The following is a 13,727-nucleotide window of genomic DNA, read 5'->3' on the forward strand; positions in this document are numbered from 1 at the left end:
GTTCAACAAGGAGAGCATTCAATCTCAAGACTTTCAAAGTAAATTTTGAGTCCCACATAATCAGGAATGTACAGTCTTTGTCTAAACATTGAAAAATCAAAGACAATGCCTGTAGACATCTCTTTTGCAAGAATGTGCTAAAGTAACAGCTCATTTACGTAACAGGGCAAGGAATGCACTGCATTTGTAAGGAAAATCTGGAATGTTTAAGCAGCTGATACTGCACAGCAAACAACAGTACATGTAAACTATTCCTCCAAAAATAATGAAACCAACATTCACAATTAGGAAAACCCTGCCGAATCTTGCGTTTCAGATTTGAAGAAAGCCTGTTTTCTTGATGTTAAATTGCTTTATCTGCTTTTGTGAAGCATCTAATGAAAAAGAAATAACAATGCCCCTAAAAAGTGCAATTCTATTCTTCAGAACAGGGGACATCGAAGGGGACTGTGCATTAATAAGAGTATCTATGGTGTTTGAGTCAGTATGGGAGTGTCCAGGCCTCCTCTGCTGTGAAGTGTATATTTCAGTGGGGTAACTCGTGTGGAACAAGTTTGTAGTAAGCACCACAGGATGGGCAGCGCTGGGCCTCTCCCTGATGCAACCAAAACCAAACCACTGCAGTGTTGTCCTCTTCACCTTCATAAAACAGACACATAGGTTAATGGGTTTGACCAAAGATCATTATATTGTTGTTATGATGGCTTATACTGATAAGAAACACATAGAACTAATATGACTATACAATTGAACTGATATCAAAATGGTGGTTAAATTATACTATCACTTACAAACACAACCAACAATCCTCTTGTTGGTTATGGAGGGGACAATATGAGGGTCTTGTTTGGAGCCTGCACACTCCCGCGGTTTTAAGATGCTATATGGATCCTAGCGAAGAAGACAGCATTGATTGTTCACACAGCAGTCTTTATTTCACAAGAAGCCACAACAGAACAATAGAACACAGTACAAGACACTTACAGTTCCTCTCTTTGACGCCTCCAACACAATCTTCTCCAGACCGGTGGCCTGCTCATCAACTGTGGGGATGCTTGAACACAAGCTCACAAATTAATCATATTACAGACCATGTTTGCAAGGTGTACTGATGTTCACAAACATTTGATTTTTTTTTTAATAATTTGGCTTGGACTACTTAAAGGTACTACTTGAAGCCTGATTCAGCCTCTTAAGGAAAAAAAATACTTGTCGATTATTATTAAATAAGTTACATACCAAGACATAATTATGAGTATGACACGTCAAAATGATCACAGAAAGTAAAAGTTATGAGAAAGCCATAGTTTAAACATAAACACCTAAAAATAATTTGGCTTGGACTACTTAAAGGTACTACTTGAAGCCTGATTCAGCCTCTTAAGGAAAAAAATACTCGTCGATTATTATTAAATAAGTTACATACCAAGACATAATTATGAGTATGACACGTCAAAATGATCACAGAAAGTAAAAGTTATGAGAAAGCCATAGTTTAAACATAAACACCTTTTTGGTCCTAATCGGAGTTATCATAATTATGCCTTCTTCAACGACAAAATAATTATACCTTTGTTATGGTTATTGATCTATATGGTACAGTTATGGTGACATAAAGCCTCATAAATATAATAAAAAAGATACACTTTTTTGGTCATAATTTGGAGTTATAACTACGACTTAAATTTAATTATGACTCAACGTTTATCTCATGAACGCAATTTTTTGGATATCATTTCAAATGAATCTTAAAATGATGATTTGCTGAATCGTTTTTGGCTCATGTGGCAGAAATTGGCATGAAACGCAAATCTATTTCCCCTGCCATTATTGTTAGTATGCAACAAACTATTTCTATTTCCTGCAAGTGCAACTGTGACTAAATAGGATGACAGCTAGATGATTAGACTTAAGTACGAATTCACGGACAACTCTTCAAGGAGGAAATAACGATGAAGTTGCAGCGACAAAAGTGATCCAATAGTTGCATTCGAGCGGGTGTAATTATCTACAGATGAGCGTATATTTGAGGCGGAGGGTGAGAGATGCTGCTGCAGACAGGCGATATCACTATCGACCCAAGCTGTGTTTTCCAGCGCAAACCGTCCAAACACGCACACAAAATAAAGCCATTGATCGACCAGTCCCCTGAGTAGAGCCGCAGCTGGCAGGGGCCCTCGGCTGTAAGCAGCAGCAGCAGCACAAGCGAGATCGAGGTCTCTGCAGAGCAAAAGTGGGCGTTTCTGAATTTGTGGGTGTTTTCAAACTGCAGGGTGTTTCTCAATCATGCAATGACTTCCTTTGCCGAACCCCACCCCTAAACCTACCGTCACTAGGACGTCAGCCAATCAGGAAACATGGTCTAAAAACGCCCCGATCTGGTGACTCCCATTACTTTCCCTTTTTTTTTTACATTTATTTATTAAACATAGAATACAAGAACTCATAGAGGTAACAGCATAGAATAAAACCAAATACAATAACAATCAGCATCAAACCTTAAGGGGATCCACAATACATGTAAGGCAAAAAAAAAAACAGTGATTCTTTATTAAAACACACCTCGTCTTTGTTGTGGTGCGCATTGCGCAGACTCGCGCAACTCTAACCGGCTTGAGGACACGCTGACGCCGCCATCACGTTGTTGCTTTTTGGCGCGAAGTTCCCCTTCAGCGCGGTCGAGCGCGGGAAAGCAAACAGCGCGGAGCGCGGGGTTAGTTGCGCGGGTCTCGTGGAGTGTGATTACCGCGTGAAGCGCGTTTGTTCGCGGCTGCAGCGAGTCAGCCACTCGCTCTCTCTCTCTCCGCGTTCGCTTCACTTTTGTCCAGCCCGGCGCCTCATAGTCAGGATGGCAGACGGAGAGGAGAGCGGAGGAGAGGAGGGCCGGGAGGACGTGCTGATGACCCCGGCGCAGCTCATCGCCAGGCTGGAGGAGGTCAGACTTTAACGGGTGTTTGCAGACAAGCTCAGATGACAGCACACTGCTGTTCACAAGTTTGGGATCAGTACGATTTGTAATGTAATTCATGCTCAAGGCTGCATTTATTTGATCAAAAATACAGTATAAACTGTAATATTGAGAAATATTATTATAATTTTAAGTAATTGTTTTCTATATTTTAAAATGTAATTTATTTTTGTGATCAGAGCTGAATTTTCAGCATCATTCCTCCAGTCTCCAGAGTCACATGATCTTCAGAAATCATTCTAATATGCTTAATTATTATCAATATTGGAAACAGTTGTGCTGCTTAATATATATATATATAATTTTATTTTATTTTTTGGAACCTGTGATTCTTTTTTTCAGGTTTCTTTGATGAATAAAGTTTATTGAAAATAATATTTTCTAACAATATAAGTCTTTATTTTCACTTTTGATCAATTTAACACGTCCTTGCTGAATAAAATCATTCATTAAAAAAAAAAAAAAAAAATACTGACCCCAAACTTTTGAATGGTAGTATATATTGTTACAAAAGGCTTCTATTTTTAATAAATACTGTTCTTTTTTACTTTTTATTCATCAAATAATCCAGAAAAAAGTATCACAGGTTCCCAAAAAGCGTCTGCCAAATGTGGTTAAAATGTAAATGCTACATGTTGATATGTTCATCAGTGTATCTATATCTGCAAAAGAGAATAGCCTCCTAGTTGATGTGGAATAGGTATAAATAATCTTTTTAATACCATTCTTCGTATGAATACCAATTACTTTGTGGTAAAATTCAGGGTCCAACGTGAATAATCAAGTTTCTTGTATCTTGATAAATAATTTCCAGGGTTGGTCTGGCTCAAATAGGAATATTCACATAAGGGTACATCCTAGAAATTGTTTTTTTTACATTTATATCACAGTCTCAAGGCCCTCGACAAGACCAATGTGTTTGACAACACACCAATAATGTGAAACATGTCTGTAATGTATAGTTGTACATTGCATACTGAATGTAAAGAAATATTTTTGTATAAAATAAATGTCAAGATCATGTCAGGTCTTCAAGACACTTCCTGTGAATCAACTGCAAAGATTCTAGCAATGAGATGACACATCATACGTGTTGAAACCACACATTTATTTTACAGGAAAGTTCAACAAGGTAGAGCATTCAATCACAATACTTCCAAAGTAAATGGAGCAAATTCTGAATCCCACAGAATTGGGAATGTACTATCTTTGTCTAAACACTGAAAAATCAAAGACAAAGTCTGTAGACATTATCTCTTTTGCAAGAATGTGCAAACTTCTGTAATGCTTGTAAATTTTAAGTAATAGCTCATTTATGTAACAGGGTAAGGAATGCATTGTATGTCTAAGGAAAGTTTGGAATGTGTAAGCAGCTGATATTGCACAGCAAAGAACAGGGCATGTAAACTATTCCTCAAAAAAATAAATAACAATAATAAACCAACATTAACAATTAGGAAAGCCCTGCCAAATCTTGCATTTCAGATTTGCAGATCTACTTATGTGAAGCAACCAATGAGAAAAAACTAACTAGGCGCCTATAAAGTACAATTCTATTCTTCAGAACAGAGATTAGCAGAGGAGATTGTGCATAAGTCTCACTATCTATGGTGACCGAGTCAGTATGAGAGTGTTTAGGCCGCCTGTGCGGTGTATATTTCAGTGGGGTAACTCGTGTGGAACAAGTTTGTAGTAAGCACCACAGGATGGGCAGCGCTGGGCCTCTCCCTGATGCAACCAAAACCAAACCACTGCAGTGTTGTCCTCTTCACCTTCATAAAACAGACACATAGGTTAATGGGTTTGACCAAAGATCATTATATTGTTGTTATGATGGCTTATACTGATAAGAAACACATAGAACTAATATGACTATACAATTGAACTGATATCAAAATGGTGGTTAAATTATACTATCACTTACAAACACAACCAACAATCCTCTTGTTGGTTATGGAGGGGACAATATGAGGGTCTTGTTTGGAGCCTGCACACTCCCGCGGTTTTAAGATGCTATATGGATCCTAGCGAAGAAGACAGCATTGATTGTTCACACAGCAGTCTTTATTTCACAAGAAGCCACAACAGAACAATAGAACACAGTACAAGACACTTACAGTTCCTCTCTTTGACGCCTCCAACACAATCTTCTCCAGACCGGTGGCCTGCTCATCAACTGTGGGGATGCTTGAACACAAGCTCACAAATTAATCATATTACAGACCATGTTTGCAAGGTGTACTGATGTTCACAAACATTTGATTTTTTTTTTAATAATTTGGCTTGGACTACTTAAAGGTACTACTTGAAGCCTGATTCAGCCTCTTAAGGAAAAAAATACTCGTCGATTATTATTAAATAAGTTACATACCAAGACATAATTATGAGTATGACACGTCAAAATGATCACAGAAAGTAAAAGTTATGAGAAAGCCATAGTTTAAACATAAACACCTTTTTGGTCCTAATCGGAGTTATCATAATTATGCCTTCTTCAACGACAAAATAATTATACCTTTGTTATGGTTATTGATCTATATGGTACAGTTATGGTGACATAAAGCCTCATAAATATAATAAAAAAGATACACTTTTTTGGTCATAATTTGGAGTTATAACTACGACTTAAATTTAATTATGACTCAACGTTTATCTCATGAACGCAATTTTTTGGATATCATTTCAAATGAATCTTAAAATGATGATTTGCTGAATCGTTTTTGGCTCATGTGGCAGAAATTGGCATGAAACGCAAATCTATTTCCCCTGCCATTATTGTTAGTATGCAACAAACTATTTCTATTTCCTGCAAGTGCAACTGTGACTAAATAGGATGACAGCTAGATGATTAGACTTAAGTACGAATTCACGGACAACTCTTCAAGGAGGAAATAACGATGAAGTTGCAGCGACAAAAGTGATCCAATAGTTGCATTCGAGCGGGTGTAATTATCTACAGATGAGCGTATATTTGAGGCGGAGGGTGAGAGATGCTGCTGCAGACAGGCGATATCACTATCGACCCAAGCTGTGTTTTCCAGCGCAAACCGTCCAAACACGCACACAAAATAAAGCCATTGATCGACCAGTCCCCTGAGTAGAGCCGCAGCTGGCAGGGGCCCTCGGCTGTAAGCAGCAGCAGCAGCACAAGCGAGATCGAGGTCTCTGCAGAGCAAAAGTGGGCGTTTCTGAATTTGTGGGTGTTTTCAAACTGCAGGGTGTTTCTCAATCATGCAATGACTTCCTTTGCCGAACCCCACCCCTAAACCTACCGTCACTAGGACGTCAGCCAATCAGGAAACATGGTCTAAAAACGCCCCGATCTGGTGACTCCCATTACTTTCCCTTTTTTTTTTACATTTATTTATTAAACATAGAATACAAGAACTCATAGAGGTAACAGCATAGAATAAAACCAAATACAATAACAATCAGCATCAAACCTTAAGGGGATCCACAATACATGTAAGGCAAAAAAAAAAACAGTGATTCTTTATTAAAACACACCTCGTCTTTGTTGTGGTGCGCATTGCGCAGACTCGCGCAACTCTAACCGGCTTGAGGACACGCTGACGCCGCCATCACGTTGTTGCTTTTTGGCGCGAAGTTCCCCTTCAGCGCGGTCGAGCGCGGGAAAGCAAACAGCGCGGAGCGCGGGGTTAGTTGCGCGGGTCTCGTGGAGTGTGATTACCGCGTGAAGCGCGTTTGTTCGCGGCTGCAGCGAGTCAGCCACTCGCTCTCTCTCTCTCCGCGTTCGCTTCACTTTTGTCCAGCCCGGCGCCTCATAGTCAGGATGGCAGACGGAGAGGAGAGCGGAGGAGAGGAGGGCCGGGAGGACGTGCTGATGACCCCGGCGCAGCTCATCGCCAGGCTGGAGGAGGTCAGACTTTAACGGGTGTTTGCAGACAAGCTCAGATGACAGCACACTGCTGTTCACAAGTTTGGGATCAGTACGATTTGTAATGTAATTCATGCTCAAGGCTGCATTTATTTGATCAAAAATACAGTATAAACTGTAATATTGAGAAATATTATTATAATTTTAAGTAATTGTTTTCTATATTTTAAAATGTAATTTATTTTTGTGATCAGAGCTGAATTTTCAGCATCATTCCTCCAGTCTCCAGAGTCACATGATCTTCAGAAATCATTCTAATATGCTTAATTATTATCAATATTGGAAACAGTTGTGCTGCTTACTGATATGCTTAATTATTATCAATATTGGAAACAGTTGTGCTGCTTAATATATATATATATATAATTTTATTTTATTTTTTGGAACCTGTGATTCTTTTTTTCAGGTTTCTTTGATGAATAAAGTTTATTGAAAATAATATTTTCTAACAATATAAGTCTTTATTTTCACTTTTGATCAATTTAACACGTCCTTGCTGAATAAAATCATTCATTTCTTTAAAAAAATAAAAATACTGACCCCAAACTTTTGAATGGTAGTATATATTGTTACAAAAGGCTTCTATTTTTAATAAATACTGTTCTTTTTTACTTTTTATTCATCAAATAATCCAGAAAAAAGTATCACAGGTTCCCAAAAAAATTATATATATATATATATATGTATATGTATGTGTGTATAAGCAGCAAAACTGTAATAAATCAGCATATTATACTGATTTCTGAAGATCATGTGACACTGAAGGCTGGAGTAATAATGCTGAAAATTCAGCTTTGATCACAGGAATTACATTTTACAATATATTCCACTAGAAATGAGAAATTGTAAAACTATTTCACAATATTACTGTTTACTGTGTTTGAGCACACAAATGCGAGCCTTGGAGAGCAGAAGAGACTTCGTTAAAAATGCATTTAAAAATCATAAGGTTTCCAAACTTTTGCAAGTTCTGTACCAAAACAGTATCTTATATAACACTGCTTACTGTTCATTCTCAGTCGATTATACGAGGTGCGTCCTGTGATTTAATTTGAAACCGTATTGAATGAGTTCACTTGTATGCTGGACACTTGTTAGATGAAGAATGTAATGGAAGAAATGCATACGTAGGCTCATTTCTGTAAAAGAAAAAGTATGTGAAGTACATGTTTTTAATGAGAAACCGAAACTCGGTCAAATGTATGTTTTTAAGCTCAAACTTTTGCTAAAAAAATGATTAGTATATAAAACGTGAAAATAAATGTGTGCATTAGATGCAGTCTGTAATATGAGTCTTACTGCACATGCTTTCAGGAACCGTGTTTTTGAACGTGTCTCTTGTGTTTCAGGCTTGGCTCAATGAGAAGTTTTCTCCAGAACTGTTGGAGAACAAGTCAGAGTTGGTGGAGTGTGTGATGGAGCAGCTCACGCACATGGTATGCTTATTTATGAATTTATTTCTTTTTAAAAATCCTGACGTGCACCTCCAGCATTTTTATTTAAAGAACGGATCAGAAAAACGTGTGCAAATCGTAAACGTATGTAATTCAAAAATTCAGCTGTGTGGGGTCAGTATTAGGTTCTCAAGTTAAAATAAGAAACATGAAAGCATTTAGCAGCATGTGTAAAAAATGATTATGCAATGATTAAAAAATTTATAATTTTGAAAATGTTTCAAATGGTTAAATGTTATTTCAAATACTTCTGGATGACATATAGCATTCAATTTTGTATCAATGAGTCATTTCTGTTTGTGTACGCAGGAGGAAAATCTGCAGCGGGTGAGGAAAGGTGATGTGAAGGCCAGTGTGCATCGCATGGAGATCGATCGCATCCGCTTTGTTCTGAGCAGCTACCTGCGCTCAAGACTCCAGAAGGTATCCTGAACATGACTCCACAGTTATTCAGAGGGATTTAACCTACACATATTACACAGACAGTTCCCTCTGGAGTAACCTGAAGGATATGTGTCTTTCTCACAGACACAGTTTAGACCAGTCTGAAAATATCTAGTTGTCCTTATAGATGGTTTCAAGATGTTTTTTTGCTCTAGAAATGATCTTCAGCATCCTGTGTGCTTTGAGTTGAAGCAAATATAAATTGCACTGTAGGTACTTGTTTATGCATACAGTTTTGTGAAAAAGTGTTGACCCCCTTCCTGATTTCTTATTTTTTTGCATGTTTGTCACACTTAAATGTTTCAGATCATCAAACTAATTTAAATGAGTAAAAGATAACACAAGTAAACACAACATGCAGTTTTTAAATGAAGGTTTTTATTATTAAGGGAAAACAAAATCCAAAACTACATGGCCCTGTGTGAAGAAGTGTTTGCCCCCCTGTTAAAACTGTGGTTTATCACACCTGAGTTCAATTTCTCTAGCCACACCCAGGCCTGATTACTGCCACACCTGTTCGCAATCAAGAAATCTCTTAAATAGGACCTGCCTGACAAAGTGAAGTAGACCAAAAGATCCTCAAAAGCTAGACATCATGCCGAGATCCAAAGAAATTCAGAAACAAATGAGAAAAAGTAATTGAGATCTATCAGTCTGGAAAAGGTTATAAAGCCATTTCTAAAGCTGTGGGACTCCAGCGAACCACAGTGAGAGCCATTATTCACAAATGGCAAAAACATGGAACAGTGGACAACCTTCCCAGGAGTGGCTGGCCGACCAAAATTACCCCAAGAGCACAGCGACGACTCATCCAAGAGCTCACAAAAGACCCCACAACAACATCCAAAGAACTGCAGGCCTCACTTGCCTCAGTTAAGGTCAGTGTTCATGACTCCACCATAAGAAAGAGACTGGGCAAAAATGGTCTGCATGGCAGAGTTCCAAGACGAAAACCGCTGCGGAGCAAAAAGAACATAAAGGCTCGTCTCAGTTTTGCCAGAAAACATCTTGATGATCCCCAAGACTTTTGGGAAAATACTCTGTGGACTGACGAGACAAAAGTTAAACTTTTTGGAAGGTGTGTGTCCCATTACGTAAAAGTAACACTGCATTTCAGAAAAAGAACATCATACCAACAGTAAAACATGGTGGTGGTAGTGTGATGGTCTGGAGCTGTTTTGCTGCTTCAGGACCTGGAAGACTTGCTGTGATAAATGGAACCATGAATTCTGCTGTTTAAGGTTTTTCCCTCATGTTTTGGAGAAAGAAAAGTCACGTGCTGATGGAGATCCTTCATTTCTCTCTCCTGAAGAGTTTGCCTTCGCTAAAGAGTGAGTTCATTCTGAATCCTTTCTATTGTCTGTATCAGCCGATAGGCAGACGGTGTGGTAAAGTGCAAACAGAGCCAGAACATTCTTTTCATTTCTGTGAGAATGACTGTTTTGGGCTGAATGTCGAGTGGTATTTGGCATTGTCTGTTAGTCCTATAATTCACAAAGTGATGTATGTGGTCTCTAAATGTTATATGTTGTGTGTTTAGGTATCTGGCCAACACAGAGATGTATCTCCGAAATGTGGCTCTGAAACACATGCCCCCAAACCTGCAGAGCATTGACATGCTGAAGGCCGGTGAGAAACGTTTAGTTTTAAATGGATATTTTAAGAATCATAGACAGTTCACCAACACTACTTATTTCTTTCTTTTTTTTTAATAACATTTATTAGTGTATTTTTCAGTTATATTTTGAGATTTACTAGCCAGAAATACTAGAAGTCACACACATACACACACACGCATACATATATATATATAATTTTAATAATACCATAATCTATTAATTTGGATATAGGGAATTTACAGTAAATTTACATTTTACAGTGAACACTCAGAAATAACAAAAGCTCTCTTTGGGGCGGTAACTTTAAGGTACTGTGGACCCTGTAGTGGTAAATAAGGTACAAATGTGTGCTGCATTTATATAAAAATATAGATCAGAAAAGCATATAGACTACTGTTCAAAAGTTTGTGGTCAGTAAGTTTGATATTTTTGTTTTGTTTTTGAAAGAAATGAATACTTTCATTGAACAAGGATGCATTAAATTAGTTCAAAGTGACTATAAGGACTAAATTGGTAAATTGCTACCAACTATTTCTGTTTCAAACAAATGCTGTTCTTTTCAACTGTCTATTCATCACTGTAAAAAATTATTGTGATTTTAACAATATAATACTGTAAAAATGCTACAGTAAAAACCTGTTAATTGGTCATCAGTAACTTTCCATACTATATACGGTGAATAACTAATTACATTTAATGTAATTTTACAGTAAAATACTGTTAAAATTACGGTTTTTCGACGTGAAAAAGAAAGTTATTGTATAATTTACAGTGAAAAACCATAAATTGACACTCCCAGAATTCCCTGCATGACACCTCATATTTTTATTTATACTATGAAATAACTGTTTCTTCTTAGTTTTTTCTTATCAGTTGTGTACATTAGGGCTTTATCTTGCATCTAATGTTGTTAAATTCATGTTTATTGCATTATTTCAGTATCGTATGTGTCACTATGTTGGTGTTTAGTGTTTGTGTGAATGACACTGTGCACCTTCTATATATATATGCTTGTGGAAGAGCTGATTGTGATGAGCTTTGGTTCATCGTGTGACTTTCTCATCACCACCAGTTTTTGGTGGTTATCAGGGCATTACAATGGTTCAAAACAGATATTAGTACTTCAATATGCTGGTTTATTAACATTACATCAGTTAATGAAATACGTTTTTTTTTTATTGTGAATTTAAGTTGTCTGTAAAACCTAAAATGTTGCTACCATATTTTTAACGGTGAAATTCTGGCAACCACAGCTGCCGGTATTTTACCGTAAATGTCACAGATTTTTTTTTTTACAGTGATCATAGAATCCTGAAAGAAATGTATCAGTTTCCACAAAAATATTAAGCAGCACAAGTGTTTTTAGCATGGATATTAATTTAAAGAATGTTTCTTGAGCAGCAAATCAGTATATTAGAATGATTTCTGAAGGATCATGTGACACTGAAGACTGCAGTAATGATGCTGAAAATACAGCTTTGCATCACAGGAATAAATTACATTTGACAATATATTACAATAGGAAAACAATTTAAATTGTAATACTATTTCACAATAGTATTGTTTTTACTGGATTTTAAAAAATAAATACAGCCTTGGTGAGCATAAGAGAGTTTAAAAAATGTTAAAGCATCTTGCCAACCCCAAACTTTTGAATAGTAGTGCACATTTAAGTAGTGCACAAGACCTAAATGGAATGCTGTAATCACCGATTTCACTATTAGTTAATAGCAGGAGCTGTATTTGTAATCTTGGTTATTTATTTTATTTTTTGATCAGTGTTGCAGCCCCGAATATCCAGATGTTTTGAACCAGATGGTAGTTTTATCTGGTGGCAGTGATTGATTAATTGGTGGATGTGTGTGTTTGTGTGAAGTTCCTGAGCCGTGTCTGGACTCGTTTGTGTTCCTGAGAGTCAAAGAGAGGCAGGAGAATATCCTGGTGGAGCCTGAGACGGATGAGCAGCGGTAAGAACACCATCATTTTCATTCAGCAGTCACACAAAGTTTGAGAATCAATCCAATGAAAATCCCATACTGGCTGATCACTAATCTGGTTACCGCCTAGTTCGGATGTGGTGTCAGAGGGCAGTGGGCAGGAGAGAGCAAAGAGGCTCTGAGCTCGCTGCCTCATAACCAAACACCAAAATGAATTAAAATTAATAAAATGCCATTGATTTTCTTATCAAAATTCACAGTGTCCTATAGGGGACAGCATTTCTTTTCATTTTAATGAGCTGGCTGAGATGATAAAGCAATATGAGTTCATAAACTGTATTTATTTGGACATCTTTGCTGTCGTCTCTCTCAGGGAGTACGTTGTGGACTTGGACGAAGGTTCACAGCACCTGATGCGTTACCGTACTATAGCGCCTCTAGTTGCCAGTGGTGCAGTGCAACTTATTTAAACCTGCAGAGCCTCAGGAACAGAATGAAGACACCCTTACATGCTAGATGGCCAACTGTGAACATCAGTATCCCAGCACCTTTACAGATCCTGCTTGGACCCTGAGCATGTCTGCATCTTTGAATCTAGAAGCATTTATATTTTAAAATGGCTCATTCTCATCATGAAACTGACATAAAAGCAGTATGGATTGTTAATGTTGACTAATCTATAAGAACAAACGATCTTCAGTGTATTCTGATTATCTGGATTGTCTTGGGTTATTGCAATCTCCCTGCAATATTTCATCACAAATTGACAGCTGCGTTATTGCAGTCTGATCAGAAACTAGTGAACCTGACACTCTTGCTCTGAAACGGAAGCTGTGGTTTTCTCTGTAAATGGGAAGTTGTTGGTTTGGATGTATGCGGTCGTTTAAATGGTCATTGGGGTTTTGCTGGTGTGTTAGAATAAAATGGTATTATTTATGTTTCTATATTGATCCACCATGTTTTTTGTGTTGTTTGCTGCATGCTGTTTTGTAGTATATTATAGCTAGCTGTTAAAATGATCTGACTTACATGTTAAACTCTTTAAGTTTGTCATTGTCAACAGGATTTATGGCATAATTTCCGAAAAACACATTTATAGTGACATACTTGAATGTAAATAGGGTCAGATATCTTGTATTTTATTCTAGGAGTTTTTCAGGGGGGAAAAAAACAGTTTTTGTGTTTTTATATAAAGCAAGCAGCCGTGGTTTACAGTGAATTTATAACAGCTAAGGGGTGTTGTTGCGTCGTGCCTAAAACCCCCTTAGCTGTTATAAATTCACTGTAAACCACGGCTTCACTTTTTATAAAACGGTTATTCCATATACGTAGTAAGGTTTCACAGAATAAAACAGCAAATAAAGTGTAATGATATTAATAAAAACTGTATTCTTTCACCAAACAATG

At 37.3% G+C, this 13,727-nt stretch overlaps 3 protein-coding genes across 3 annotated transcripts; 1 reads left to right on the forward strand and 2 right to left on the reverse strand.

Annotated features, from left to right (window-relative positions):
* Positions 1 to 48: 48 nt before the first annotated feature.
* Positions 49 to 2,930, reverse strand: LOC107563173 (cytochrome c oxidase subunit 5B, mitochondrial-like). Its single transcript, XM_016247969.1, has 4 exons — positions 2,563 to 2,930; positions 985 to 1,054; positions 792 to 891; positions 49 to 639 (listed from the first exon to the last, which is right to left on the reverse strand). Exons 1-4 carry the CDS (start codon positions 2,583 to 2,585, stop codon positions 527 to 529), a joined length of 306 nt encoding a protein of 101 aa, XP_016103455.1. The 5' UTR covers positions 2,586 to 2,930; the 3' UTR covers positions 49 to 526.
* A 1,125-nt stretch (positions 2,931 to 4,055) lies between these two features.
* Positions 4,056 to 6,592, reverse strand: LOC107563171 (cytochrome c oxidase subunit 5B, mitochondrial-like). The gene is made up of 4 exons (XM_016247968.1): positions 6,476 to 6,592; positions 5,086 to 5,155; positions 4,893 to 4,992; positions 4,056 to 4,740 (listed from the first exon to the last, which is right to left on the reverse strand). Exons 1-4 carry the CDS (start codon positions 6,496 to 6,498, stop codon positions 4,628 to 4,630), a joined length of 306 nt encoding a protein of 101 aa, XP_016103454.1. The 5' UTR covers positions 6,499 to 6,592; the 3' UTR covers positions 4,056 to 4,627.
* Positions 6,593 to 6,742: 150 nt separating this feature from the next.
* Positions 6,743 to 13,519, forward strand: LOC107563174 (DNA replication complex GINS protein SLD5-like). The gene is made up of 8 exons (XM_016247970.1): positions 6,743 to 6,848; positions 8,216 to 8,302; positions 8,630 to 8,743; positions 9,409 to 9,416; positions 10,006 to 10,095; positions 10,305 to 10,393; positions 12,260 to 12,350; positions 12,694 to 13,519. Exons 1-8 carry the CDS (start codon positions 6,762 to 6,764, stop codon positions 12,788 to 12,790), a joined length of 663 nt encoding a protein of 220 aa, XP_016103456.1. The 5' UTR covers positions 6,743 to 6,761; the 3' UTR covers positions 12,791 to 13,519.
* Positions 13,520 to 13,727: the final 208 nt, after the last annotated feature.

This window comes from Sinocyclocheilus grahami, unplaced genomic scaffold (genome assembly GCF_001515645.1).
Source record: "Sinocyclocheilus grahami isolate Dianchi unplaced genomic scaffold, SAMN03320097.WGS_v1.1 scaffold859.1, whole genome shotgun sequence".
Lineage (NCBI taxonomy): Eukaryota > Metazoa > Chordata > Actinopteri > Cypriniformes > Cyprinidae > Sinocyclocheilus > Sinocyclocheilus grahami.

Bases quoted from the DNA above. Each gene is read 5' to 3' on its own strand.
- LOC107563173 (XM_016247969.1), bottom strand. From the start codon at position 2,585: ATGCGCACCACAACAAAGACGAG. The intron at 1,055-2,562 runs GTGTGTTTTAAT...CTTGTGTTCAAG, and splicing joins CGCACCACAACAAAGACGAG to CATCCCCACAGTTGATGAGC. The intron at 640-791 runs GTAAGTGATAGT...TGTTTTATGAAG, and splicing joins GAGGATTGTTGGTTGTGTTT to GTGAAGAGGACAACACTGCA.
- LOC107563171 (XM_016247968.1), bottom strand. From the start codon at position 6,498: ATGCGCACCACAACAAAGACGAG. The intron at 5,156-6,475 runs GTGTGTTTTAAT...CTTGTGTTCAAG, and splicing joins CGCACCACAACAAAGACGAG to CATCCCCACAGTTGATGAGC. The intron at 4,993-5,085 runs GTAAGTGTCTTG...CTTCTTCGCTAG, and splicing joins AGGCGTCAAAGAGAGGAACT to GATCCATATAGCATCTTAAA.
- LOC107563174 (XM_016247970.1), top strand. From the start codon at position 6,762: ATGGCAGACGGAGAGGAGAGCGGAGGAGAGGAGGGCCGGGAGGACGTG. The intron at 6,849-8,215 runs GTCAGACTTTAA...CTTGTGTTTCAG, and splicing joins TCATCGCCAGGCTGGAGGAG to GCTTGGCTCAATGAGAAGTT. The intron at 12,351-12,693 runs GTAAGAACACCA...CGTCTCTCTCAG, and splicing joins CCTGAGACGGATGAGCAGCG to GGAGTACGTTGTGGACTTGG.